The sequence below is a fragment of the Chamaea fasciata genome, unplaced genomic scaffold (genome assembly GCF_029207755.1).
Source record: "Chamaea fasciata isolate MVZ Bird 193981 ecotype frontalis unplaced genomic scaffold, bChaFas1.0.hap1 SCAF_1, whole genome shotgun sequence".
Taxonomy (NCBI): domain Eukaryota; kingdom Metazoa; phylum Chordata; class Aves; order Passeriformes; family Sylviidae; genus Chamaea; species Chamaea fasciata.
The window spans coordinates 110,791,525-110,817,538 of NW_027094086.1; the positions used below are offsets into that span (position 1 = coordinate 110,791,525).

Consider the following 26,014-nt stretch of genomic DNA (forward strand, 5'->3'; position numbering starts at 1 on the left):
TCACAGGGATGGCAGGAAGGACTTCTGATTGCATGAAAGAAAAGGGATTGGCTTAGATATGGGAAAAAAAGATTACTGAAAGTAATCTGAGCTTGATGCATCCATTTCTACCCATCCAAAAAAACCCAACAACAGCAAAAAAAGCAGTGTCTATGATGCTGCCTGTAGTCAGTGGAGAAATTGGGACCTAATTTTTAGGCAGGAAGAAGGAATTCATGTTCAAAACACTGACACCAAGCAACTACTATAGACACCATTTCTGGTAAAGCTGTGTATATATTTATTTTCAGTTCTGAGGCAGGTAATACTCAGAGCTCGTGGAGTTTGTGCATCTTGCACCCTTTCTTGCATACGTATACTTGTGTGTCTTTATTTACGTATATAAATAAGTTAAGAGATTATTTACATCACTGTACAGAATAGATCTAAACTCAGTTATCAAAATGCATACACCTGCCAGTGGATTTAGTCTGTTAACACTTTGCATTTCATCTTCAAAGCACCGAACAAACATTAATTATTTACCCAGGCAACTTCCCACTCACCAAAAGGATTAAGAATAACAGGCAGGGTAAGGGATGGAGCTGAGGGAGTGCAGTGTGTTCATAAAAAGGCAGTTTATTGTGTCTCTCTCTCCTGCCACGAGCACTGTAGATTTATGCCTTTATAAACTCTGCAGTCCAAGTGTAGGAGTAACCTTTGTTAACACCAACTTGGCAAAATGGGAAATCCTCATTCAAAAGCAAATGATCCGCCCTTCATCTTCAAAAGCCTTGGCCTCTTCTTGGCTTATCAGGTTCCCGTTCAAGCTGGAGGAGCACAACAAAAGGGATGTGAGAGAAAGTAAGGCAGTGACTGTTGCCCATCTCCTACTTTTCCAAGGCTTTGGTGCAGAGGTTTGCAATGCCACAGTGGGCTGCATGCTTCTCAGCTGGGAATGGGTGTTAGGATACAGCAGTGCTGTTCCCACTGCACAACCGAGGAACAAGGCTTCTCCCTCAGAAATAAACCATGAACACACACCTAAACTCCAGAAGCTGAACTCGGCATTGGAAACCCAGCTGTTTGCATCTCAGCAAGCAGCACAGAGCTGACAAAGGTTCTTACTGTGCAGTGGGCTGGTTTAAAGACATTTAAAGTCTCCAGAGCATCTTGTGTCTTCCATGACAACATGGGAGGAAAATTCGATGAACTACTCAGGCATTATTATTGTGAAATGACCAATAACAAAATTTTCAGTTCTGGCTTTGTAAAGATAATCTACATTGATACTTACACCCCTGAAAATGAGCAGCCTGGTTAAGTGCTGCTCTCAGAAATGCTGAAGACATTAAACCATTCAGATTTATGATACTACTTGGGTTAATGAATGCCTCTGAACATTCAGGCCAGAATCAAAAGACAGATTCAGAAGAATCTTCATTCTGAAGATTCAGAATGATCTAACGGGGAACTGATGCCTCTTCTGTAAGAAGAAAGCTGACAGTGGCTTTTGAAAAAAGTACCTCTTCCACATCTCCAGGGAACACACTAGTCAGACAGTGAGTCATTGTCTTTCTAAGCAAGAATTCAGTGTCCTTTCACTAAAACAAATACTTATATTTAAAAATAAATTTCATGTTTAATAATAAAGCAGCAGTGCTAAAACCAGCTCAGTTCTATTGACTCCTGAGCTCCCCGAGGTGAGGGAAGGAATGTGGCATTTGGCTTTCTGCCTTAAATGTACACGTGGGACTATGTGATGCCCACCTAATCTAAAACAAACAATTCCTACAAAAAGTTAATCTCCTTGTAGCTTAGCACTTTCAGTATATTTGGAGCACAGCCCAAAAAAAATCCAAGCACAAATTCTGTGAACCAGACTAGTAATGCTGATTAAGGGTAACCATCTCCTGCTTGTTTGGCATTTAGGTCCTGAAAAGCATGAACATATTCAGAAGTTTAAAAATAAAAAACAACAAGCAAAACTTGGACTCTAAATTCAGGCCCTGATTCTGCAAACACACACGTTCTACAAATCAGTGGTACAGACAGATGTGAACCAAGAAAACTGCCTGACATTCAGAACATACAAGGAAATGTTTCAGTGGCAGTGGCTTTTTCCCTGTTTGAAATCCACAGCTGGAAGTACAACCCCTGCCTCACATAAACTTGCTCTGAATTTTTTAGGCTGGGAAGTAGTAAGGCCAGTAGGGTTTTAAAGGGAAAGAAAGTTTACAAAGTGAGCCTTTGACAAAGGGACCTTTACCAGATTTCTTGAATAGTCGTGTTCTCCTTGAGAGCTTCACTGAGGCACTTCACCCCTTTGGCTGTAATTTGATTCTGGATAAGCCTAAAAAAAAAGCATTTCAAATCAATCTAACATGAGAACTATTTTGCAGCACATGCACAATCTATGCTCAGCTTGACATCAAGGAGCAAAGCTGTCTGCCACAAGAAAATGACTGTGATTTTATCTGCAAGAACGGTACACAGAATTGGTCAAATGCCCCACATGCACTTTCAGAAACAGAGCTCGGAGTATTAATATTTTCCTTTTAATCTTGCATGTGGTTGCATTCTGGAGATACTGAGCAATTTTATTACACAGCTGACAAATTTCTGCTATAAACTGTTCACTAGTGGTATGGGATTGTGGTGTTTGGACTGAGGCAGACAAACCCCTGAGCTCTGCTTTCTTACCAAGAAGACTGTGAGACATTTTTAAGTGATGTACAGAAAATTCTGGAGTACAGACCCTGTGTAGGCCTAGTGTTTTAGCAGTTCTGATCTAGAAGCTGCCAAATCCTCCCGTCTTGCTTATCAGACCAACAAGATCTTTGAAAAATAAAGCACTGATTTTGACTCTGGTATGAGCAGGTGCAAGATTCAGTGAAGCCAACTTACCAGCCATAAATTATGTCTCATCTGAGCTTAGGGAAGAAAAAAAAGCATACATAATATCCTCAAGCGGGGAAACTGATGAAGCAGTAGATAACTCTTATTAAATACTGTAGACTATCCCACTAGCTAAAGATGAACAAAGGCCACTCATCTGCATGAGTATAAAAATACTCATCAGCCTAGCTTAATTCAATACTCACCTTTGAGTCTGCCATGGTGAGCCCCATAGCTGTACCATCCCATGTGACTGGTTGCATGAATCCCTCAGGATTCAGGATGAGGCTGAAAATTGGAATGTATTGAACAATCTCATAGGGAGGGAGGGAAGCAGGCATTCCCATTAAAGGAGTTTCTGCACTTGGTATATGAATCAAAATGCAAAGGGATCCAGTAGAATCTTTCAGCTACTGGAAGAAGACTTTAACTCAGCCTCAAGTTCAATTATCTGTACAGGTCACCACCTTTTGGAGGTATCCACTGGTGTAACCAACAAAGTAGGATATGAATCTGTCCATTGGCAGGCACCCTTGGACAATACTGAGCCATGACAAAGACATTTATCTCGATTACTATGCCTGCTTTGGCTGGGCTAAGTTTTATTATGAATTCAGCCCAAACTGCTCAGTGAATTAGATCTGCAGCTGTGCACAAAGAAATCAAGCACTTCCCCCACTGCCTTTTCATTTTCAGGGTGATGGGCACCACAGCTTCTGCTGCTTTCAAAAGAGGCTACAAGTACTTGGCACCCATTACAGCCAGCATGCTTCCTAAGGGTCTGGAACTAGGATTTATACAGGGAGTGGCTACAGCATGGTCAGCCAAGTCTTTGTGAAGCATGTAAAGGGACTCCATGTCTGACGTTGCCTTGATCACTTGAAATGAATGGATGGCTGGTTTTTTTACAGCTCACATCTGCCCAGCCCCATCCATTGGCAACCTCTGGATTAGAAAAGCCAACGCTGCTTTTTCTTAGAAGTGTAAAATGTCTCACTGTGATTACGAGAAAAAAATCCTTGGTTTCCTGGGGATTGATGCCTTCTTGCATCAGTGGACTGCTAGCCCGAAAAGAAAGCACTGGGCAAATGTGACATGTCTTTAAGTGTCTGTCATGTAGGTTCTTGTTTTAAGAGTTACTTTCATAGCATGATGATAAACAGAATTGTAGTAACCTTATTCTATTCTAGCTGTCTGCTTGGGGCGTTGTTTTTTGGTTGGGGTTTTTTTTTGAAATTTTTGGTTTTGAGGCCGGTACTGCTCCCCTAATGAGAGATGAAATCAATCATTAGTTTGAAAGTTACCAGAAACAGCTTGAACTTTTTTCCCTGTATGAAAGCAGGTTCCAAATGCTAGACAGCAGCTTTATTAACTTCCCATTAGAACTGTCTACAAGCAGTCAGCTGCATCCAGACCATGCACAGAAGCTGTTACTCTGACCTACATAGACTTGGAAGGTGAAGCTTTAATGTAGTGTCTGCCAAAGAGCCTGTGCCACTGTGGAATGTAACTCACCATAAATGCACCAGTTTCTTGTTGACCTTCAGCATCTCTGCAAAACTCATTGCTGCCTCATCATCCAGCTCATTTTTAGTCAGCCTAAGTGGGAGAGAAAATGTTCACTTGGGATGTTGACATTATTTTTCAGCCCCCTGATTTTTCAGCTTGTCTGTGACTTAGCTTTAGACAGCCAAAGGGGGATGTGCCGTTCCTGCCTTCAGCATTTGTAAAGGCTGAACACAAAGAGATATTGAAGAGAAGCCCTGGAGGTAAAAGAGACAAGAGTATCAGACCTTTATTTCTCTGAGCAATGCTGCAGTGATACTTTCTGATGATGCTTTATAGTGTTTAAAAGGTAGATGAGGTGCAGTGGGAAATGGTACAGACAACAATGAAGAGGTGCAAAAACTGAGGACAAAGAACTTGACTTCAGATGATGGAAAGGAGAGAAGATGGGGAAAGCAAGACGGAGAGAGCAGAGCGAGGCATGACACTGGGTCACTGACATGGTGCTGCTGATCCATTACTCATGTCCACATTCTTCAAAAGGGATATCTTGTAGCTTGCTGGTAGTAAAAGCATAGGGGATGAGGGGAGGGAGAGAAGGAAGAGGGGAGAGCAGGAAGGGAAATGGGATTAGAGGAAATACAACACCATTTTGCTCTGGAAAAGGAAGCAGAGGAGAAAGAGACCACAGTGTCAATTACCAGAATATCCTCACGGAGTTGTTGTGCTGCATGGCTTCAGCAATACTTTTGCCTCCCTCTGTTGTGATACCGTTGAATGCGAGACTGTGAAGTAAAGATACAAATGTCTAAGAAGCAGCACCACTTGGCTCTCCCACTGCCAAACACAAGGCAATATCCTGGATAATCTGCTTCCCAGTTGTACAGCTCAGCATTTCTGTGTTTCAAAGGCTCACCTACTTCACAAACCACTGAGCCCTTACAAGTTTTACAAGTAAGAGCAATTCAAAGGCTGCAGCCTGAGTGCAGGTCTATCATACAGTCCACAAGGTTTGCTCTTGGGGCTGACAGCAGAGTTGCACCCAGTAATTTTGAGAGTTGAGGCTTTTAACAAGGACAAAGAGTTGTGCTTAGCAGTACACAGGTTTTTACATGCATTTATCATCCCTGTACAAACTGAGGCACTTTGTCCTTTAAGTCCTTCAGGCATCCAAATACCTCATTCTTCTTCCAAATACAACACCTTCTGTTGTGTATGGAGAGATGAGCTTGTAAATGCTTTCCATTGCAAACCAAAACCATTTCTTAGTCTGCCCTTCATTCTTTGAATAGACATTGGCAAAATCATCCAGTTAAAGTTAAGCTCTGGGCTTTCAGAATTCAAAAAGCATCTCTCCCCTCAAAATAATGCAAGGCATCAGAAAAGGTAGAAAAGGGAAGCAAAGAGAGCAATGGCACAAGTATGGATTGGCATGAGTCCATCCTAGCTTCAGCTTAACCTGGATATTCTCCGTCCATCATGACTGGGCCTAAAAATGGCAAATAAAGTAAACTGATGTAGTAGGGATTATCTTCCTTTGGTCTCCACGTAAAGCTACCACAGGTGCTTAATATGAATTCAAATCATGGAGCAGGATTAGCCAGTGGGAGATAAGAAACAAAACCAAGAGCAAGTACACTGCAGAGCAGAGGATTCACCTTGCACAAGTGCCAGCAAACCCGAGCTCAAGACGGCACAGTTACTCCTCTTTATTTCTGCAACCACGTTCATCAGCATATTTGCCCTTGTCTGAGAATCCCTGAGCTCTGATTCAAGTTCAAAATGTTTTCTTTTGAAAAACGCAAGTCTGCAAGTCTGATGCGTCTGGATGGATTGTGCAATTTTGGGAAGATGGCTATTTCAGATGGCTTTTAAGTTTAAATATATCTAGGTCACTGCACCTGTACAGCTTTTAATTTTTAAGCTTGACTACCCACTTGCAGAAAAGAGGACAAGGCACCAGCTCTGAAATCCCTGGATCTGAAGTGGCAGCAATAAACTCTCCAGAGATCCCCAAACTCCCAGAGTATTTCCGAAGAAACTAGTGCCATGTGCCACCTTGTGGGGAAACTAAGGAGCCTTGCCTGCTCCCTCACAGTGGAGGCCAGTGGAACTGGGAGACAAATGGAAAGGGTCCCCATGAACCCAGTGCTCCAGCTGTGTGGAAGGACTCCAAAACATCTTTAAATCCCCAGCCAGCATTTGAAAGTCTAGCAGGAATGGACTGTATAACACTGCTGGTTTCTGCTGTGCTTCCTACCTCACCCCTGTTATGGCTCCCAGAAGGCTGGTTTGAGATCCATCCCTGAACTCCAGTGAGGATGACATCTCACAAGCACTGAATGTGTGGTGGTGTAGCTCCACTGGAGCACAGGATGAGCCCAAATGTAAGAATGTCCCAGGCCCTACCCAAACATATTATGGCCTAGAAAGTACTTTGGTAAGAGCTGCTGGACTTTCTCAGTAGGAACTGTTAATACTGAGCCCACAGGGAACCCGATTCTGTGACAGCTGGTGCCTCCTTCTTCTAATGCTCCCAGATCAAAATGGCACCCACTGACCATGTGCCTTCACAAATGCCAGAACTCTGTGCAGCACGAGGGGAGGAGGTGCACAGAGAGGAAAGGATGCCAGTCCTGTGGTATTTTTAACTTGCCTAAAGGCTGCACAGGGCTCTTTGAGAGTCTGGCCTCTTGCTTGCACCAGGGACCTCTTGGTTGCACAGCAAAGGCTGCAATACCAGATGGCATTCCAGGCCAACACTTGGTAGAAAGAGTCATTGCTTCACAGCAGGATGGAAAACCCAGCACTACACCGAGCTGCCTGGCTGTGCCAGTATTTTACCTCACATTTGTTAACTTGGGGTGGTTCCTCAGGGCCTCTGCAAATGCCTTTGCTCCTTCATCTCCAACTTGATTACCCCACATCCTAGTGAAGAGACGAGAATAGGAGATATCAGTTGTGCTGTCCTACTGACTCTTGACAATGCATTCTCCCTGTTTCTTTCCCCTTCCCTTCCTCCTGATTACTTCACAGTCTTTCAGGCTTGTGAGAAACCTGGCAGGTACCCTCCCCACTGAGGCAGGTGTGTTCCACTCCCTGCACATCGCACCTGTAACCTCTGCTGACTCACCAGTACCCTCAGGCCACAGCACAGAGGCAGCTCTAGGAGACAGCCCCCTGCAGCAGGTGTGCTTTTTGGGATCACCTTGCTGCACACTGGTAAGAAATAGTATTTCAAATGGCAAAACAACCCTTGATTACACAAAGGGTTATTTTGTGAGAAGATAACATGGTACAAGTTGGAGAGATCTGACTGACATTTACTAGGAGTACCTGGACAAATGCTTTCTGTGCAGACTAACCACTTTGAAAATTCATCCTGCATTATGAGGTTTGAAAACACCTCTGCTGAGGTCTACATTGTTGGGTTTTTTACAGGGATCCTGGCTTGATGACTCAGAGCCACACTCAGATTATGGGTAATTAGTTGGCAGCTCTTTTAAAATCAATTGAGCTCTGTGGTACCTAAACACATGGACTTCCAGTAAGTTCCCCAGAACTTCCTTGTCCTTCAGAGCCAGTGCAGTTTGCTATTTAAATATTTCTGTCCAAGTTATCCTAAGTCCACTGGAGTGATCATTTCCTCCACAAGAGAAAATAATAGTCCTTCACTGAAATTACAGAAAGTACAGCACAGCAGACCCAGCTATATGGATGTGTCCAGGTTGCTCACTGTATTTATGAAATGTTGTAGAACAACAAAATTAAAGGCAAAAAATCTGATTGTACAAATCTGATTTTCATGTTTCATGGCTACTGTGATTTTCACAATGGCCAAACAGAGGCTTTAATTCCATGTATTCAAGTACTAAATTTTAAGAAATGTGCTCTCCTGTAGAGTGAAAAACTGGGATTTGCCAGAGGGGGCAGAAAAATAAGTAAAATAAACCTAGCACCTTTGCTGAGAAAGAGGGCAGGAACTAAAGGTTTGGAGTACATTCAGGCCTTGCTCCAATAATATCTCTCTGCAGTTAGGGACAGAATAAGCGAAAAGGATGATGTGAATTCCTTTTTATTCTCCCAGCTCACAACTTTATCAGGATGTGATGCAGAAGGTTTGACAGTTGTAACAATGACACTCAATAACTAGGTGCAGTACCGATTGTCATGAAACCACACAGACTTAAAAATAACCAAGTATCTCTAGAGGAGCTGTGCTGCCATAAAGAAAGTGGCTAGCTTTACATACTGTCCTCTTGTTTATTTGTCTCTCCTTTAAGGTTCTGTCAGAACAGTGAAAAAGAAAAAAAACAGATGCCAAAACCCAAACCAAACATTGTGTGAACTGAAGAACAACAAAGCAGCCCTCCTTTTCCATGGAAAATGTGGCTATGACTCTACACTCATTTGTTCTAATGCTGCTGTTGAAGAGAGAAGGTAAGCATGAAAAAAAGAATCCTAAGGGATTTACAGGTGCCTCAAGCCCTAAGTTCTGCTCCTTAGCACTGAACTTACCCAATTTCAAACATTGTCTTGCTCTTCTGGATGGCCTGGGCAAGGCACTTCCCTCCTTCGCTCGTTATTTTGTTTGCTCCTATTCTGCACAAAATACATAAATTGATGAGGAGCATCTCTTACAACTGCGCATCTATCAGAACACCAGTTCAGGGAGCCACACAAGTACTTAAGGGTAATTAACTCTGGAGGCTACCTGCAGTTATCAAAGATTAACCCAGAATGAAAAAATACTGCAGGCACTTGACCTTTGACTAAAAGACATGACTTTATGTTGTCTTTTGCATATTTTGCATGTCAGCCCTCCAAATCAGAAGTATTGCAGTAGAGTCTTGGGTTTGGTGCTCAGTATGTTAGAAATGAGCTTTAGGAACAGATGATCCTCAGGCTAAGGACCCCAGCCTTGTTTATAATATAATTCATAGTATCAGCAATTGCTACAGAGCTAGTGAATTACATGCAGTATGTTTCATGATGCCACAGGGAACAGAATATTTCTTGACTGTGTGTTTCCAGAGGAGACTGCAGCTCATAAGCATAGACTGCAATAATTCCAAGTCTTTCTGTTGTAAGCACAGGCTCTAGGCAGTGGCATAGGTCAGTGCAGTAGTCAGTCTCCGGCTGTCATTTTACACAAAGCTTTTTCTATTTTTGGCCTATGTGGATGTCAAATGGCTGGAGTTCAAGGGAGAGATAATTGCATATAGATTGATTTAAAGAACAGACCAAACCCAAATCCCCCAAGTCACTACATTTACATAAATCTGACTTGTTTGTCTGACTTCCGGCAAGTGAACCTGCACTCTATCTCAAAATAATCTCTAGGGTTACTATGTAGCCTGAAAGCAACCATCTTTCAACAGGCTTTTTTTTTTTTTTTGTTAAAGCTACATTAAATAAGCAAAGCACTGGCAAAGCGGTGAAAGAACCAGAGTGCTCCTGGGTTTCTAAATATTTCAAGTAGGAAGGATACAGCTAGAGTGGGGTTCCAAACCAAGTCAGATGTAGACCAAGGACTAGAACCCAGGAGTTCCCTGGCTGACAGTTCCTACATTCCCCCTCAAAAGCTGACATTGCTGCAGTTACCTCTAGTTTCTGCTATAGTTACAATTAACCATTGGTTAATGATCTACCTTTATGTCCAACCAATGTGCATGGCCAGACACTCTTATCTGGGGCAGTTCCAGGAATTCAAGGGAACAAGTCACCCAGTGAATTTGGGGAATTCCAGAGTTGAGGTATGACACCAACAGCCTGACCCCAGTGGCCCATAAAAGATCAGACACTAAAAAGCTTGGTACTAAATCCAAGGGATTTTGCCTGCTGGAAGCAGCAGCAAGGTCCATGTACAACTTAAGCCTTGCTCAGGTGCTCAAACTGGATTTAGGTAAAGAACAGGTCTCATGCACTCCTTTAACTCACTGCTATATTGCAGAAAAGACTATGGATTCAAGAGTTTCACCTGCTGCCATCCACTGCTAGACTACTGCAAAATAAATATACAACTGCAACCTAAATTATATTTCATTCCAAATACAATTTTAATCTTTTTTTTCTACTCTTCCTCCCCTTTCAAGTTGCTTAACCTTAATTAGGATAGTGCAGAAAGGAAAAAAAAATCCAACATACTTAACATATTCCAGGCTTGAACACTCTTCAATTAGTTTTGCAACGTATTTGGCTCCAACATCAGTGATTTGGTTGTTGTATAAGCTTAAAGAAAAATCACATTGGTAAAAATAGGTTATTACTGCTGTTAAATATTTACAACCTGAATGTTTTATAGCATCTATTTTTTCTGTATGGCTTTGTACATATTCACAGTTGCTTGTATTTCTGTTTTGATATATAATTCATATTGTGATGGGCTAGATAAAAAATATAAGGAGACCAGACTGCAAATCATGAATATTTATATAATTTTTTAAATAAATGTTCTCCACAAGCAAACAAAGCTTCCCTTTATTCCTGTGCTAGTACAGAAATAATATTGCCAGAAGATAAGTCAAAAGACAAAACACCATAATGTACTTTTGGTCTTTTGAAAGTCATAAAATCCCCTTGCAAATATTACTGAAGAGCAGATACCTGAGCAGTTGTACTTACATTAGGGCACTGGAGGAAAAAAGCTATTCTTGGTATTCATGTTCACCTTTCAAAAAGTCATTTTTATGTAGCTACTTAACCAAGAGCAGGAAGTCAGAGCTAACGTGCCTTCCAGCTTCGACTTCATTAAGAACTAATTAAGCTCTTGAAAGAAATTGGTATCATGAACATGACACTTGAAACTGCATGTTCCTGACACTAGTCTCTACCAAGCTGTATCTGCTTTGCATAGTTGAAATAAATCAGTTTACAGAAGAGAAAACAGCAGGCTATAACTACACATGCGCTCTTGGTTGCAGTCTATGCCTTCCACAGCAGAAGGCTGTTGGTATAAAAATTAGCATGCTCACACAGTTCAGTAACGTGACAGTGGTCCACACTGTCACAGAATGGTTTGATGCCAGCAGGAAGGAGGCTGTGAAGGAGTGTGATGGGAGAGGAAGCTGTGGTCCTTGTCCCAGTGAACTGTTACAGAACCATTTCTGACACAAAAAGCTGCTTTGCTTAAATTAGGAGGTAACTGTAGTTTCCACCCCACCTCTGCTGTGCCAGTACAGACAGCATTAGAGTTTTATTATCTGGTACCACTGCTGAGTGTTTTGCTCCCAACCTGGTACATACCCCAAGAAAGACACAATTTGGTACTTGGAGAGTTCTTCATACAAGATCCTTACGCCGTGATCTGTGACCTGATTTACACTGAGCCTGGAAAGAAGGGAATGCAAAGTCTGAATCAAAACATCTTACAAATGTTCATAACCCGGGAGTTAACAAATAACTGGAGGCCTATGCATTTTCCTTTGATATTTTAACAGGTCCTTATTCCACATATTAAAAGCTGTTAAGGGAAATGTGAGCTCAGCTTCATGTGGCTCACTCCAAACCGATTAAAATCAGAGAGCCCCAGATCTCCTAGGTAATGCCCTGGAAGCTGTCCACGGAACTGAGAACAATAAAATGTAGGAAGTCAGCCATCAGATAAACATCTCACCCTCCTCCTGTGCTTACTGTGATTTCAGGAAGAAAGCCTGCTTGACACCCCAGCAAAAGCTAGCTGTCCAAACTACTAGTCTTGCAATCTTCTCTCTGAGTATGCAGTGAAAGCCAGGCATCTTGAAAGTCACAACGCATTCAGGCTTCACCAAATAAAGGTTGTGAAAAGCCCTGGCCAGAAAACAGAACTGTGCTCCCATGGGTGTGCTAGATGTTTCCAATTTTATTGTCCCAGCCAGACACAAAACAAATCAATGTCAGTCATTCACAGAATAAAAATGCTTCCTCTCACAGTTGTTTTGGGGTGGGGTTTCTGTTGTTGTTGCTTTGGTTTTGTTGGTTTTTTTTGTTGTTGTTGTTTTTGGTTGGTTTTTGTTGTTGTTTTTGTTTTTGTTTTGTTTGTTTGTTTTGTTTTGTTTTGTAACTTCTCAAGCTTTTTCACCTTCACTAAAAGGACAGGTCCAAATGAAGCACTACAAATGCCATGAATCACATTTTCTGGATAAAGCTGTTCCTATGAAAACATTTTAACCAGGTTTAGTTTGCACACAAACTCACTAGCTGAGGCTTTCCTGCTGAGAGTCCCTTATCACCAACAGCCTCCCTAGCCTTTGCTAGTTAGCAACCTGGTCTCTTTGGAATGCACCAGCACACAGGAGAGATCAGCTGATTTCTGCAGATCAGAACAGTCTGCTTCTTTGAAAGGGATGGTCAAGCTGTTGGAAACAACATTTCCTGACCTGCAGAAATTGCTCATTAGAAATAAAAGTTCCAACCTCTGAAGATCCATAAAAACAAAAGGGCAACGAAAAAGACTGTTTAGGTGCAGGGAATGGTGTTAGGATCATGCTGTGTGTGGCACATGATCACAACTGGCACAGAGAACGAAAGGCTGGCGTTTTCTTCTTTGTTTTGTCTTACATACTTATACAGTTTCCCCAGGAGTTTCCTTATTGCTTTCTCTTGGGAGGTCAGTCAATTTGCAGATAACTGGGAAAAAAAACAAGAGTCACTGGCTTTGATTTATTCCTAGAGGAAAACAAGGCAAGGCACAGCCAAACAGGAGGAATAAATCCAGTTGTTAAAAAAAAAATCACATGAGACTGAAGGAGCTTTAAAAAAAAAAAAAAAAAAAAAATATATATATATATATATATCTCATATATATGTATATGATGGATGTTCCTGATTTTCTGCACCTAAATGTTTGGACAAATAAGATATAGCTACATGGTACAACCTCAAAGGGCTGCAGGTGAAACAATCTGGCCTGTGATGTTAGAGGAGTTAGTTCTCCCTGTCCACACCAAGCCATGCCCTCCCTTCACGTCACCTCAGGGAACTACCACATCTGAAAGCGTCAACTACATCCTTCCATGGATGTACATGATAGCTTTTGCCCTATGAAAGCCAGACATTTTGACAGGATGCAAAAGCAAGAGATGCAGAGCTTCAGATCAAGGGTTATTGTGAATAGGAGATCCTCCCTTACCCCTTATGACCAAGGGCAGAGATGGCCTCAGGCAATCTTCAGATAATGGAGGATGCCCTTATGTTTCCTTTTTCCCTTAGGTACCTTCTCTCATAAAAATCCTCTTCTGAGACAAAATAATTTGAGATGGAGCTGACTAAGCCTACAGGTTTAAATAGCCTGTGCTTCTAAGGACTTCTTACCACCCTTTTCATTTTGGTTTCCAAATTCACAGCTTATCTCTGCTCCTGTGACTAAACAAACAAAAATTTCAGAAGATCTGAAACATTAATTTCCAGCAGCACTAATCCTCATCTTTCTCCACTTGCGAGGTCAATTCCTTCAGCCCACCAGTTCGAGGAATAGACGAAGAATACGCAAGGACATGCTTACATACCAAGACTCCTACCTGATCACTGCAAGCTTGCTGAAACAAGGTTGCAGCTGTGTTATTCCATAGTCATTGATGTTGTTGTTGTCCAAATCCAGCGCCAGGTGCTTCTGGAAGTGGTGTACAACAAAGGAGATGGCGCTGCAGTCGGCAGAGCAGGCATTGCAGTAGGTCAGCTTGATGTAGTTGGCATGCATGCGGCGGGCTGCCATCCTCCCCACCTTCTCACTCTGCGTCTCGTACAGGCACCTCAGCATCCACACAAAGTTGGGCTGCACCTGCACCTGGTTGTAGCTTTTAAGCCTGGACCGAGTGTAGCCTTTCAGGTGGGATTTCATGCTCTTCCCAAGGTATGTGATGAGTGTTTTTCTCTTCCTCTTAATGACCGCAGGTGAAACTAAATGTCTGAAGAGCTTTTGCCTGGGTCCTGAAAGTAGGCCACAAAGAAACATGTTGATAAAATTGAAGTGTTCTTTATTTTGGAAAGGATCCTCCCCTGCTAGCTGTTTCTTCAGCCAGGGGATACGAAGGCAAGTAGGCTGGGCAGTCTCCATGGAAGAACATGCATTGAAAAACCCAAGTAACTCCTTGGTACCCACCTTCTCCTCCATAACCAAGAACAAAGCTGTGAAAAAAGATTGAAGGGTTAAGTGCAAGAACTCATAAGTGGCCTGACTGTCACAGCCACTGTAACCTTTAACTGTCCTGAGAAAGCCCAATTGCAAATCTTCTTCAGAGATGTTTGCCAATGAGACTTCCTCCTGCTCAAAGATAAAGGAAGAGTTCTCCATCCCTTTGTATGCCATTTTACCCAAAGCTAGAAGACTTTCCTTTCTTGATTTGAACATCTCTGCTTGGCTCCTGATATTGCTCTTCAGCAAACTTGTTTTCACAGATCGGTTCAGGTGGACTTCAATCATGAGCAAAAATACATCTGTTAATGTAACAGAACTGTCTGGAAGCTCGTGGCTGTCAAACATGGAGTGGAAGTGTTCAAAGCATTTAAAGATAATCCAGCAAAATAAAGGCACTGAACACAAACTGCAGAGATTTGGGTTAGCTTCCAACTGGTTTGATACCAGTGCTCGTCGCCGATCATCTTTGAAAAACATAGCTGTGTATTCCTTCAGGTTATTCCTGGAGAAACCGCGGAGCAACACTTTCTTCCTAATGATGTTTTTTTGGATCTCAGTACCTGTCCTGGCAGTAAGAATTTTCTTGGATCCCTTAAGAAGCTTTCCTCTGAGAAGGCTTACGAGCAGTGCCAGGGGGTGGATGGGTTCAGTGGGTGAGCATATCTCAGGTACGCTGCTGAGATCAAAGTTGGAATAGATCTCATCAAAGCCATCAAAAGTGAAAAGAACTGTATGAGGGAACTGCACGATGTGATGGAACACTTCTGTGGGGTCCTGGTCTGGGTAGCAATTATATTTGAAGAGCAGGTCTTTCAAACATATGGCTTCATCTTCCTTGAAGCAGCTAAACATCCTACACCGAAAACGGAAGAAAAACTTGGCCCCTATGTCCAATTCTTTTCTGGCCCAAAGGTTTTGTATCTTTTGCAGCAAGATGGATTTTCCAATTCCTGCATCACCGTAGACATAAACAGTCTCTCCATCTTCATTAATTAGCCCAACTGCATCATCAAAAAGGGCTTCTAATTGACCCACCTGGCCAAGACTCTCATTGGTAAAACTGATCAGCTCCATAATGCTGTTGGAGTAGATTTCTTCAAGCAGCATCTCCTCCTTCTGAGCGTACAACATAACAAACTTGGAGTCCCGTCCCAGTTCATGCCTGAGTTTCTGGCAATACCTGCTAACTAAAAAGACATTGAACTATTATTAAAGAGACTGTTATTTAAAAACTTATGTATACAGTGACCCACCTCTCTGGGAATTCAGAGGGGGTAATATACAAAAGTAATTCTAAAGTGAAAAGTGTTCTTTGGCAGATTAATTCTATTTGTGCTGCCATCATCACTCACTTGGGAAATTCATGTGCTAAAGAAAGGTGAGCCACCACTTCCTGAAAGCCAGTACTGATGCTGCGTTGGTTTAAGGGGTTGCTATCCTTCAGCTGAGGATCAAAGCCAAGCCCCTGACCCTTTGCTAAAGGCTGCTTAACTCTCTGCAAAGGCTTGTTGGAGTTGTTGGTTACTGACTTCACTGTACTTACATCCCACCTGCAGTTCTATCAGTTAGGTGGTTATTCTTTCCTAACTTCTTTAGTCATTTATATTATTAGAAATAGAAGTGGTTCTATTCTTCTTTTAGAAACCAAGTGCCAGGCACCCCCAAAGATTTTTTTTATCAGTTATTGTGCAATGTTGGCTTGTGTTTTTCAACAGAAACTTTGCTTCAGATGGGGAAAAATTTCTATATTTATGTAGTATGGAAAAACCTCTCCGGAAGAAATAATTTCTGCAATACTTAAACTCTGATTTTTAGGGTTGCTAAAAATCATCATTTAGGATGACAGAATAATTCTGGTTGGAAGGGACCTCAGAAGGTCTAGTCCTATCTCCTGCTGAGAACAGGATATTTCTGACATCAGATGAGGTTACTGAGGGCTTTGTCTAGTTGGATCTTGAAAACCCCCAAGCATGGGGACTGCACAGCCTCCCTGGGCCACCTGCCTCATTGCTTGACTGTTCTCATCATGAAAAACTGGCTAGTCCATGGCCAAAACATCGCAGTGTTGCTAATAAATTGTAGTAGAGGCCTAGAAAATACTTGAGCTGGCACAAGGTGCTTCTGCCACTATGTTACACACCCACAAACAAATGCAGAAAGAGCCTGAGTTTAACAAAAACAGGATGTAATTTATCAACATCACCCTTGTGTTATACAGTGTGCCTTTTAATTTGGATACCACTGCCAGCAAGCACACAGTTATTTCCTCTGGCTGTACCTGATCTCTTACTCTCCTGCCACTTGGTTGGACCTTCCTACACAGCAGGGCAGTTCTAAGGGAAGGGATAGAGATGCATGACCTTACCTGGATCTGTATTTACCACAAGTTTACTACAAATATTCTCTGAAGGCTCGTAGCCTATTTCATCCAGCCAAGGCTGAAGTTCATAGTAAGCATCAGTGACTTTCTGCAGGACATAGACAAAATATTCCGAAACTTCTTCTCCCTTGCTTTGAACCAAGTCTAGAATTTTGCGAACCTGAAGAAACACCACAGAAAAGATCATTGATACATAGCATTTTATCACAGTAATGCTTGTCAACCGCTTTAGGATCCTTTCTGGACTGGAGCAGGGGGCCAAAATCAAAACTGGTGCTTCAAAAAGGTGAAATGAAAATCTAGCTCTGAATTGGAATCATCAAAATCTCAACTGCTGTTTGTGCTTGAATGCTGCAAGAGAGTTGGTTCTGCAAGTTAAGGTCTGAACTTGTAGCTCAATCACACTAACCAGAAACAAAATGGATAAACACCACTCCTCAAGAAGGAACCCAAAGCTTGGCTAGATAGTGTATTTTAAATTCTGTGCTCTTTAAAATGAAAACAGAGATGGTTTCTCAGTGCCCTAAATTCACCCTCTGTTTTGTAAATACTCCAGTCACATTTGGCTTTACCTCAGGATCCAGCCAGGTCCAGAGTAGGGTAGGTTGAATCCCTCCCTGGATCTTAACACTGAGCCAAAACCCTACAACTTTTCCTTCCAACATAGCAACTCGATTCTCCAGGCTCTCTCTGTACAATGGCCCCACTGCCTGCAGTTATTACCAAAACTAATGGCTACCTGGAGCAGCTCAGGACTAAGTGTCACCTCCATGGGCAAGGCAGAAGGTGATCTCTGTGCACCAGTACAAGGCAGTCCTTACAAGTACAAAACCCTCTGCAAGACAGAGCAATCATCCAGGGGCACATTTTGAATGTCAGGATCCCCTTGCTAGAAATGAATGAAGAATGCAGTTCTAAACCAAAGGGTTTCCAGAGACTGTGGTCTCTTGTGAGCTTATATCAGGGTGATGTACACGCAGCACAGCAAACACATGGAGCTATTTCTGACTATTTGTATGCTCTAAAAAGCAATTTTATGCCTCCCAGAGAAGCTCCCACAGAGTCCACCACACTTACACTACTGTGGCCTGCTCTCTGTCTCTGCTTAGACTCCTGATGCATGGCCTCCCCCTCAGCTTTGGTACAACAACCATGCATATTATGCTGAACAATAAGAAATTGAGATAATCATACAGTGTGCATTTATTCAGCTTTGACCCTACACACAGCGTGAGCACTGTGTTACCATTTCAACATGCCAGCAAGAATGATTGTTTTATGAAAATCTGCACTGTTGGTGAAGTCCAAGGTCTTTGAATTTTTTATGGTTTGCCTGCCCCGAACTGTGACAGGGTTCTGAAGCTGCCTGATTGGTTGGTCTGGGAAACAATCTCCTCAGCTGTTTCAAGTTATGATGCAAAGACCAACTGTGTACATGCTAATTTTCTCCTAACAAAAGGAAATAATTTTTGCTACTGATGTCCAAAGATGAATTAAAACCTCAAATATGCCAGGGTACATCAATTTTCCATAGAAACATTTACAACATACATAGGTCTTTAAAGAGAAAGGAAGGTGTTCATGCAGACAACAAACAATCATTAACTTCTAAAACACCATTTAATTTCTGTCTCTCCTAAAGCAGGATGATCTGTCCCACAGCATCCTAAAGCAGATTCTCCTTGCTATACTCTAACAACCATGTGGCCACCACTTTATCAGAGGACAAAGCTGCAGCTGGGAGGGACAGAACAGCAATTATCACCCTGCTAAATTCTTACAGCTGCCAACGGGCAGAACCAGCAGTGCCAGCCCTGCTGGAAAGGGATGTGCTGGAGGCACTCATCCAGGAAGAATGGGGTGGGAAAACTCCAAAATAACAAAGATTAGAATACACACTATATGTAAAATTGTCGGATAAACCCTTAAAATCTTGTGATAAACTGAAAGTAGCCAAAAGCTTCACTGGCCAGAGAAAAAAAAAATATACCTTATCTGCTTGAGTAGGAAACTGGACCACGATCTCTGCATCTTCAGTGGAGAAGTAGTCGTTTTTAATCAAGTTATCAATCAAACACTGCGTGTTTCGGATCCTACTGACCAGGAGCTCTCGGTGAACCTTCAGCAAAGCAATGAAGGACTGAGGGCTTGCTCCTGGAGGTTTTTTCACAGAAACATCCACATTAGCACAAAGCTGGCCTTCCATAGTTGAGATACCAAGAAGCTGCTCCACCAAGCCTCATCTTTGAAAAACTGTCCATTTGTAGTGACAGGTCAGCTTGGATTTGATTTCAGGCAAAAAAGAAATCTGTCCTTCATTTCACTAAACCTGCAAAAAGTAATTGTACAGAGCCTCAGTTTAAACCTCATTTTATGCACATACATCCTTCAGTTAGACATCACAGAATACTCCCAAACTCTGTGTAGTATCATGGCCAATTTTTTAATAATGTTTCTTCCCCAGGTACTTCCACTTATTTGTTCAGGTTTTGAAAAATAAAATATCTACAACAGGCAGTCTCCCTCCTGTACCAGTATTTTACTCTACCTTGCCTCAAACACCACCACTGGCATCTGCTTTATTAACTGCCTATTCCTAGTGCATAATTTAATATTTTTTATTAGCTTTTCATGTTTCAGTAGACAAAGCAGGGCATCTGTCCAAACATAATCTGGACAAGGAAATAAATGGAATAAAATTATACTTCATAGCAATTAATTTTGTAGGAGGAATTAATTTATAGTAGCAATTCATGCTGCTTTTTCCTTGTTACAACAAGAGACTGTATAAAGTACTGCAAATATAATACCTGTTCCTGCAAGCAAGGTCTTGTGAACTCTCAGACAGTTTCAGCTAAGCTAGGGAAAAGAGTTTAGCTTCAGGACACCAGGTTCACCAACACCAGGAGGAATGTTATTTTGAAGCCATACTCTAGCATGAATGTTCTCTCTTTATCTGCAAATATAGGTATGCACAGTGTATGCCCTTGTTCCCTAGACCACCTCTTGGGAGCTCCTTTTAGATGTCCATTCATTCCTATTTTTCTCTACAAGGCATAAAGCAAGAGGAATCAGGATCAGAACTGCTCCCTACTGTATTACTAAAGCAGGGCTTCTTGTAACTGTAGTTAATGTGCCCACTGTATAGTAGGCATGAAGTTATATTGTAATTACAATTCAACAGTAAGTTCATTCAGGTACTATTTTGGTACCAACATGCACATACGATTACCCATGCAGGAAGCTAATTTTTTGCCAAGATGACAACTGAATCTCCTCCACACAGACAATGATTGTCTGCATGATCAATACAAACATCTGACAACCCCCAGTAAAAGTTAAAACATACTGTTGTTTCAGTAGGTCAAGGGATATCTGGAAGAATGTTCTTACATTCTGATTACAGTCATATTAACAAAACCAAAAGACAAAACCCTTCAACAATTCTGTAAATGTGCCAACTCTGCTGCTACAAAATTCTCACAATTTCCCAAGTCAGTGATGGCAAACTTTTTCAAATGCTCCCCAGCACTCCCTCATCAAGCCCTGCCAGCTCACAGATTATTCTAAGTGACCTGCCACTGGAACAATCTCACTTCTATGCGTTTTCCATATCAGAAACTGCTGTCTGCATCAGTGAAGCTCTTCCTGCTTGATGCTGGAGAAAGACAGAGTTTATGCTACTGCATTTTAGTGATACTAACTAGGTACATTCAAACCAGCAGGGCAAACCAGCTTAGCTCCTCTGATTTCCCAGTAGGTCCCAACTTAAGAGTTGCTGACCTGCATGGATGCAGATAACTGCATTAAGAGTTGGGCTCTCCAAGGGCTGAGACTTGGCAAACCCCCAGCATAACTGTTCTGGGTCACAGCCAACTCCCCAAACTGCAAAACTGTTTCAAACAAATGGAATGTAACCAAGTGATCTGAGTTTCTTACCACACCAGTGACTGCGTCTACTCAGACAAATCAACTTTTCATTACCCCATTCCGATGACCCACCCAAGGAAGTGGCTGATTTCTGAGTCACTCAGCTTCCTAGAAGCCACACTGGCACATCTCTTTGTTCAAGAAAGCTCATTCCAAGCATGTTGAAAACATAATTTAATCTTACATCTTTGTGGGCTTTAGTTAAAGAGATAGCATCATCTTAAAACATACAATAAAAATATTAACCCTATTCTTTCAAGATGCTGCATCCACCCAACATTCCCTGCTTGCTTTGGCTATTCTAGGACCATATTATTCTAATGCATACTCTTTCTTCCTACTTTGTAAGAAGAACCGAGACAAATATTCAGAAAGACATTAAGAACCAACCAACATGCTGCCAAGTGTACAAACCGAATAGAAGTATTTTCTTCACTATTTCAGTTCCATCTACAAAAAACATAAGAAAAAGAAGAAGAAATACAGCAGCAGGACAGAACATGAAAAATGTGGAATGACCAGAAGGTCTCAAAGATGTCTGCCATGCATCTGAGTACATCCAAGTCAGTACAAATCATGGTTGCTACTGGAAGGGGTGTGCGTACAAATGCTGCAGGACAGAGCATGTTCCCTTTCACACAGGGTGATCTGCAAGAGAATGGAGAAACAAGAAACCAAGCTAAAAGGAGTATAAAGTGAGGCTAAACATCAGGGAGAGAAGGAGAAACATCAAAAATGCCAAGCAGGGAAGTCAGGATTGGCAATATGAATTTCGTGCGTGCTGACATATTCAGTGATATTTTCAGTAAAAATATTACATTTAATGCAAAACCTCACACCATCCAGTACTACTTAGTACTTTTCATCAGTCCTTTTTAGTAAGAACAATGGAAATGTCCACCATTCACAGACTAAGAAACTCCATACCAGATGAAGAGCTGAACACTTTAAATGATGCTGGAACAGAAAGACTTCCTGCTACACGTATTCATAGCAAATTTTATCATATGAAGAAACTTGACATACATGATTCTGTTTCACTAGGGCTTTCTTTGTGTTGTTGGGATTTTTTTTACTGTTGGGTTTTTTTTGGTGGTGTTTCTAAAAATGTGAGGCCAGTGTGTGACAACATGAGGTCTCCAGCTTATCTGCAAGCCCATCACCTCTCTTTCTGGAAAGAGTCCCAGCTTCCTCAGTGCTTCAATGAGTTTTTCAGTGAGGGAACACAAAGTTACTATGTCTCTTGTGGAAGAGATCTGTCAGTTTTACAATGCTAGGTTACACATCTGGTATGTTTAAAGGTAAATGCTTATGCAGCTTATAAACAGGCATTGAAAGCACTTCCTTATTAGAGTGCATACAGTGTTCTTTGCCTTATCTTGGGCCCTCCAGATGCTGGATTCAATACCAGTGCAATTCGTGTGACTGATGCTCCATCAGTCATGGGGATGCTGTTAGAAAAGACTGAGACATACACTAATGTGAGACACCTCAGTGTACTGCCTTCCATTTCTGAAAGGGCTAAAGTGAATAAAATCGTATTTCTGAAAGACACCTTAAGGCTCTTACAAGTCATGGTCAAAACAGATCACCCATTCTAACAGCAACAGCTTGTGAACACGCCTGTATGGAGATATGAGCAAGAAAAAGGGAAAGATTTGCCAACTTGACAGAATAGCTGAAACAGCAGAACACCTATGGAGGAATGGAGACAGACAAGACAGATGATGCCTGAGTGAAGTAGGAGTCTGGTATGGGGAGACAAACAGGAGAAACACTCATGAGGAAAAGCTTCCTATCTGCGAACAGAATGGACTTCTTGTTCCTAAGAGGAAAAATAAAAAAACCCAATTAACTACTCAAGATGTTGCCAATGATGTTGGAGAGGAAATGCAGGAAATGTCCATTTTGAGGACAGCAAAGTCCATCAGGTGAAGAAGGCAGAAGGAATTAAAAAGAACATTTTTTGGAGCAGAATACTTACCCACCAGCTGTACAAGCCAAGAAGAAAGGGAAGACAGGGTCTTGGCCAAATGAAATGTTGATGGGGACTCAAATTATATGAGAAGCAACAGCAAGTGTGGCAAGCAATGCTATCATAAACCTGTGCAACTGAGAATAAAAAGAGGAAGTAAGATGGGGATCAGGCCAGGAATAAGGAGGGAAATGAAAAAGGGAAATGAAATTTGTCATAGTAAGAGGTACAGTAAAAGCACCAGTACTTCCAGCAAGGTTTTGTACAATCCATGTCAATAAGCTGCAGTGGCGCCGATGCCTTCTGCATGAAGGCACTGGCACTTTTATCTGTGTCTCCTCTGAGTTCCCTCTACTCTGAGCATTGTGCAACTTCTCCTGGCCCTGCCCTCCTCACATCCTCTTTTTACTAAGATCTCCTAGCTCTTTCTTCCAACAAAACTGCAATGCCTGTTCCAGTTCCAGTGCTGCAAGACCCCTGGCAGCAAAGAATGTGCTGGTTTATTGCAACAAGGTCTTGTCAAAGGTAAATGCTGTAGATAAAAGGTCTGAAGGATCTTACAGAACAGCTAAAAAAGATTTCAACTTTTGGGTCAGCTAGGGAATTGAGTCCTTACTAAGCTGGCTGCTCCCAAGGAGACTTGTGTAGGATGAGGCAGTAAAGGCAATACAATGAGCAACTTAATTAACAACTGTCCCTTAAAGCAACTGATTTGAGACCAATCTAGAATTTCTGAAGAGCTGAAAACTCAGTCAATACTACTTCTGCAGTCTTGCTATTCTGACAAGAACTGTTCCTCTAAACTGCCTGTGAAATAAAGTCCTGCACTACTTACCTAGTTACCTGCAAACAGTAGCTGGAATATCTTCACAGCACCTAGCAGCCAGCTCTGGCAGGACAACAGTGAAGCATACAGACCTGAGTGCCAGCCCAGGGCTAGCGGAGTCCCCACCAGCACAGCCTTCTGTCTGCAGCATTCAAAACACAATCACTCTTCCAGAGGTGCTGTATGAAAACTATGCTCCATTTCACATGAAATGGAGCCCTATGCCCTTTGTGTCTCCAAGTCAGTTTTGTTTCCCAAGAAAAGCTATTTTACAGTGCCAGTTCCTCACTACAGAGTCATTACAGCAAGAGGAGAACTGGAAACTTTACTATGCTTGGTAATCTGGATTCTGTCAGGCCAGTATAAATTCAACTTCTTGCTATCATTGGGAAAGACAGAAAAGGGACTGATTTTCAACATCTTATGTCATGCATGCAACAGCAGTCAGTCTATGACTATAATAAGTGAATAAAACACTATTTCCACACAGCAGCTCTCACATTTTAAAGAACTTCAGCTATTTTACTTAGTTCAAGAACAGTAAAAATATGCAGAAATTAGAGGCAAATGGGCACATACGCTGCACAAAAAGTCTGCATGTTTGATGAGAAGCAATGCAGTGTATTCCCAAAGGTACTAAAAAATAGCCTTTTATTATTATAGCAAAAATGGTGCATTGGTAGAGCTTGTACAGTGTCCCTGTGCAGATCTTAAATTATTCTGTTTGTGTGAATTAAAGCACACTCATCACACCCCACTTCACAATCTCTAACTATCATCACTGATGCTACATACATCAATAAATGCCCAGGGAGCCACATGTTAACATCATGTTCCTGTAAATCCATTACAACTCACATGCTCCTGCATCGCTCTGGGGTCACAGAGATCAGCATCTTTCAGTGGTTTTTCCTCCCTCCCCTCTCTCTCTCTTCTGACTGTATCATAAGCTTTTGTAAGCATCCCTAGTTAGTTGAAGAGCAACAGATATAAAAGTACACAGAAGAAATGATTTCTGCCTCCATCTGGTAAAATGACAAGCTTTTCTTTAAAAGGCACGGGCTTTGACAGAAATATTCACATCCCTCACAGGTTTTATTACTACATATCTTAACAGATTCCATTTGTGTAGAAAGAGAACTTTATATATAGTGTTTGGACGCATTAAGAAGCCCCTGTCAAGAAGACTTTATGCGGCTTCCTTGTAACTCCTTCCCGGTGGGAAAAGATCAATAAATAATAAGGAACCACTACTAGAAAGCAAAGAAACTTTGTCCAACCAGAGAAATCGTGGGGATTTTTTTTTTTAAGAGACAGAGGAGGAGGGGGCAATTTACTGCCGTCTATAAAGATGGAACTGCTTTTCTACTGTAATTTACTATTTCCACATTCAGCCAGCAGTGAATCCTACACTGGAAAGCTGCAGCTGATGGAATCACGGAACTGATGGAATCATGGCCAGGCCACGGGCACCATCCCACCCAGCGAACCGCTCCCGCCTCCCGCTCTTCCAGCTGCTTTCGCGTTAGGTGAGCAAAGCACCGGGGCCTAAGCGAGTGCTGCGCGAGCCCGCGCATGGATTGGGACCTCCGCTCCGGCTTTGGGGGAAGCGAATAGCTCATTGCACCCCGCTACCGCCGCTCTCGGGGCAGCCAGGCGGGGAGCGAGGCATTCCTCCCACCTCCTCCCTCCCTGGGACCTCGCCACCCTTCCCCAGCAGCCCTCAGGAACACCCCATCCTCGCCAGCATCTGGAACACCGTTTACGCCGGGCAGCGCTGCTGTGTTTCGTAGGAAGGCGCTGTCCCCACGCCCAGGAGCTGCGGGCGCTGCTGCCCTGCCCGCTCCCCGCTCCCTGTCACAGAGCGCCAGCCGCCGCCTCCCCGGCCGGGGGGGACCCTCCTGAGGAAACACGAAGGAGCGCCGAAGTTTCCAGCTCAGGAGCGGCGCAGCCCTTCCCCTCCCACCTGGCAAGCCTTTCAGGCGGCACCGCAGAAACTTTGCTTTACAGAAAGCAGACATTGCAGCTCACACCCGGCAGCCCTCTCCCCCGGCAGCCCGCCTGCGCCCCGGCCCTTCCCCGGCACTCACCGCGGCGGCCAAGGGACGGAGGCCAAGGGAGGAGCCCACGGGCGCTTCCCTCACCCCCTCCCGCCCCGCACACGGCCTCTCCTCCCCAACGGGAAGCGGCTCCTCCCCGCGCAGGAATGGCCGAAGGTTTCCCATTCAGCAGCATCGCATTCCCCTCCGCACACACCCCTCCTCCCCCGAGAGGTACCAGGGGTCCCTCGGCAGCGATCATTTCCCTCAGCCCAGCTCCCCCCGCGCAAGGATACTGCCAGGGTATTATTTCTGTTTTCTTCACCCATTTAAAGGTTGAAAAGCCCAAAGGAGCAAGGTAAGGGTA

At 42.8% G+C, this 26,014-nt stretch overlaps 1 protein-coding gene across 5 annotated transcripts; it reads right to left on the reverse strand.

Moving 5' to 3' along the window:
- Positions 1–208: 208 nt before the first annotated feature.
- Positions 209–25,730, reverse strand: NOD1 (nucleotide binding oligomerization domain containing 1). Of its 5 annotated transcripts, XM_066193704.1 has the most exons (13): positions 25,699–25,715; positions 22,792–22,919; positions 18,868–19,206; positions 16,863–17,037; positions 13,881–15,684; positions 11,629–11,712; positions 10,531–10,614; positions 8,902–8,985; positions 7,228–7,311; positions 5,085–5,168; positions 4,393–4,476; positions 2,243–2,332; positions 731–809 (listed from the first exon to the last, which is right to left on the reverse strand). In XM_066193704.1, the coding sequence occupies exons 3-12, from the start codon at positions 19,081–19,083 to the stop codon at positions 2,245–2,247; spliced, it is 2,787 nt and encodes a 928-aa protein (XP_066049801.1). In that variant the 5' UTR covers positions 19,084–19,206; positions 22,792–22,919; positions 25,699–25,715; the 3' UTR covers positions 731–809; positions 2,243–2,244. The 5 variants fall into 5 exon arrangements, with proteins under 5 accessions (XP_066049795.1, XP_066049788.1, XP_066049801.1 ...); XM_066193698.1 differs by lacking the exons at positions 22,792–22,919; positions 25,699–25,715 and adding an exon at positions 25,575–25,648 and having other exon boundaries at positions 209–809; positions 2,249–2,332; XM_066193691.1 differs by lacking the exon at positions 25,699–25,715 and having other exon boundaries at positions 209–809; positions 2,249–2,332.
- Positions 25,731–26,014: the final 284 nt, after the last annotated feature.

Coding starts and splice junctions, on each gene's coding strand:
- NOD1 (XM_066193698.1), bottom strand. CDS start 19,083: ATGGAAGGCCAGCTTTGTGCTAATGTGGATGTTTCTGTGAAAAAACCT. Junction 11,713..13,880: donor AGCAAGCTTGCAGTGATCAG/GTAGGAGTCTTG, acceptor CCTTCTTTCCAG/GCTCAGTGTAAATCAGGTCA. Junction 4,477..5,084: donor AACTCCGTGAGGATATTCTG/GTAATTGACACT, acceptor TCTCCCACTTAG/GCTGACTAAAAATGAGCTGG.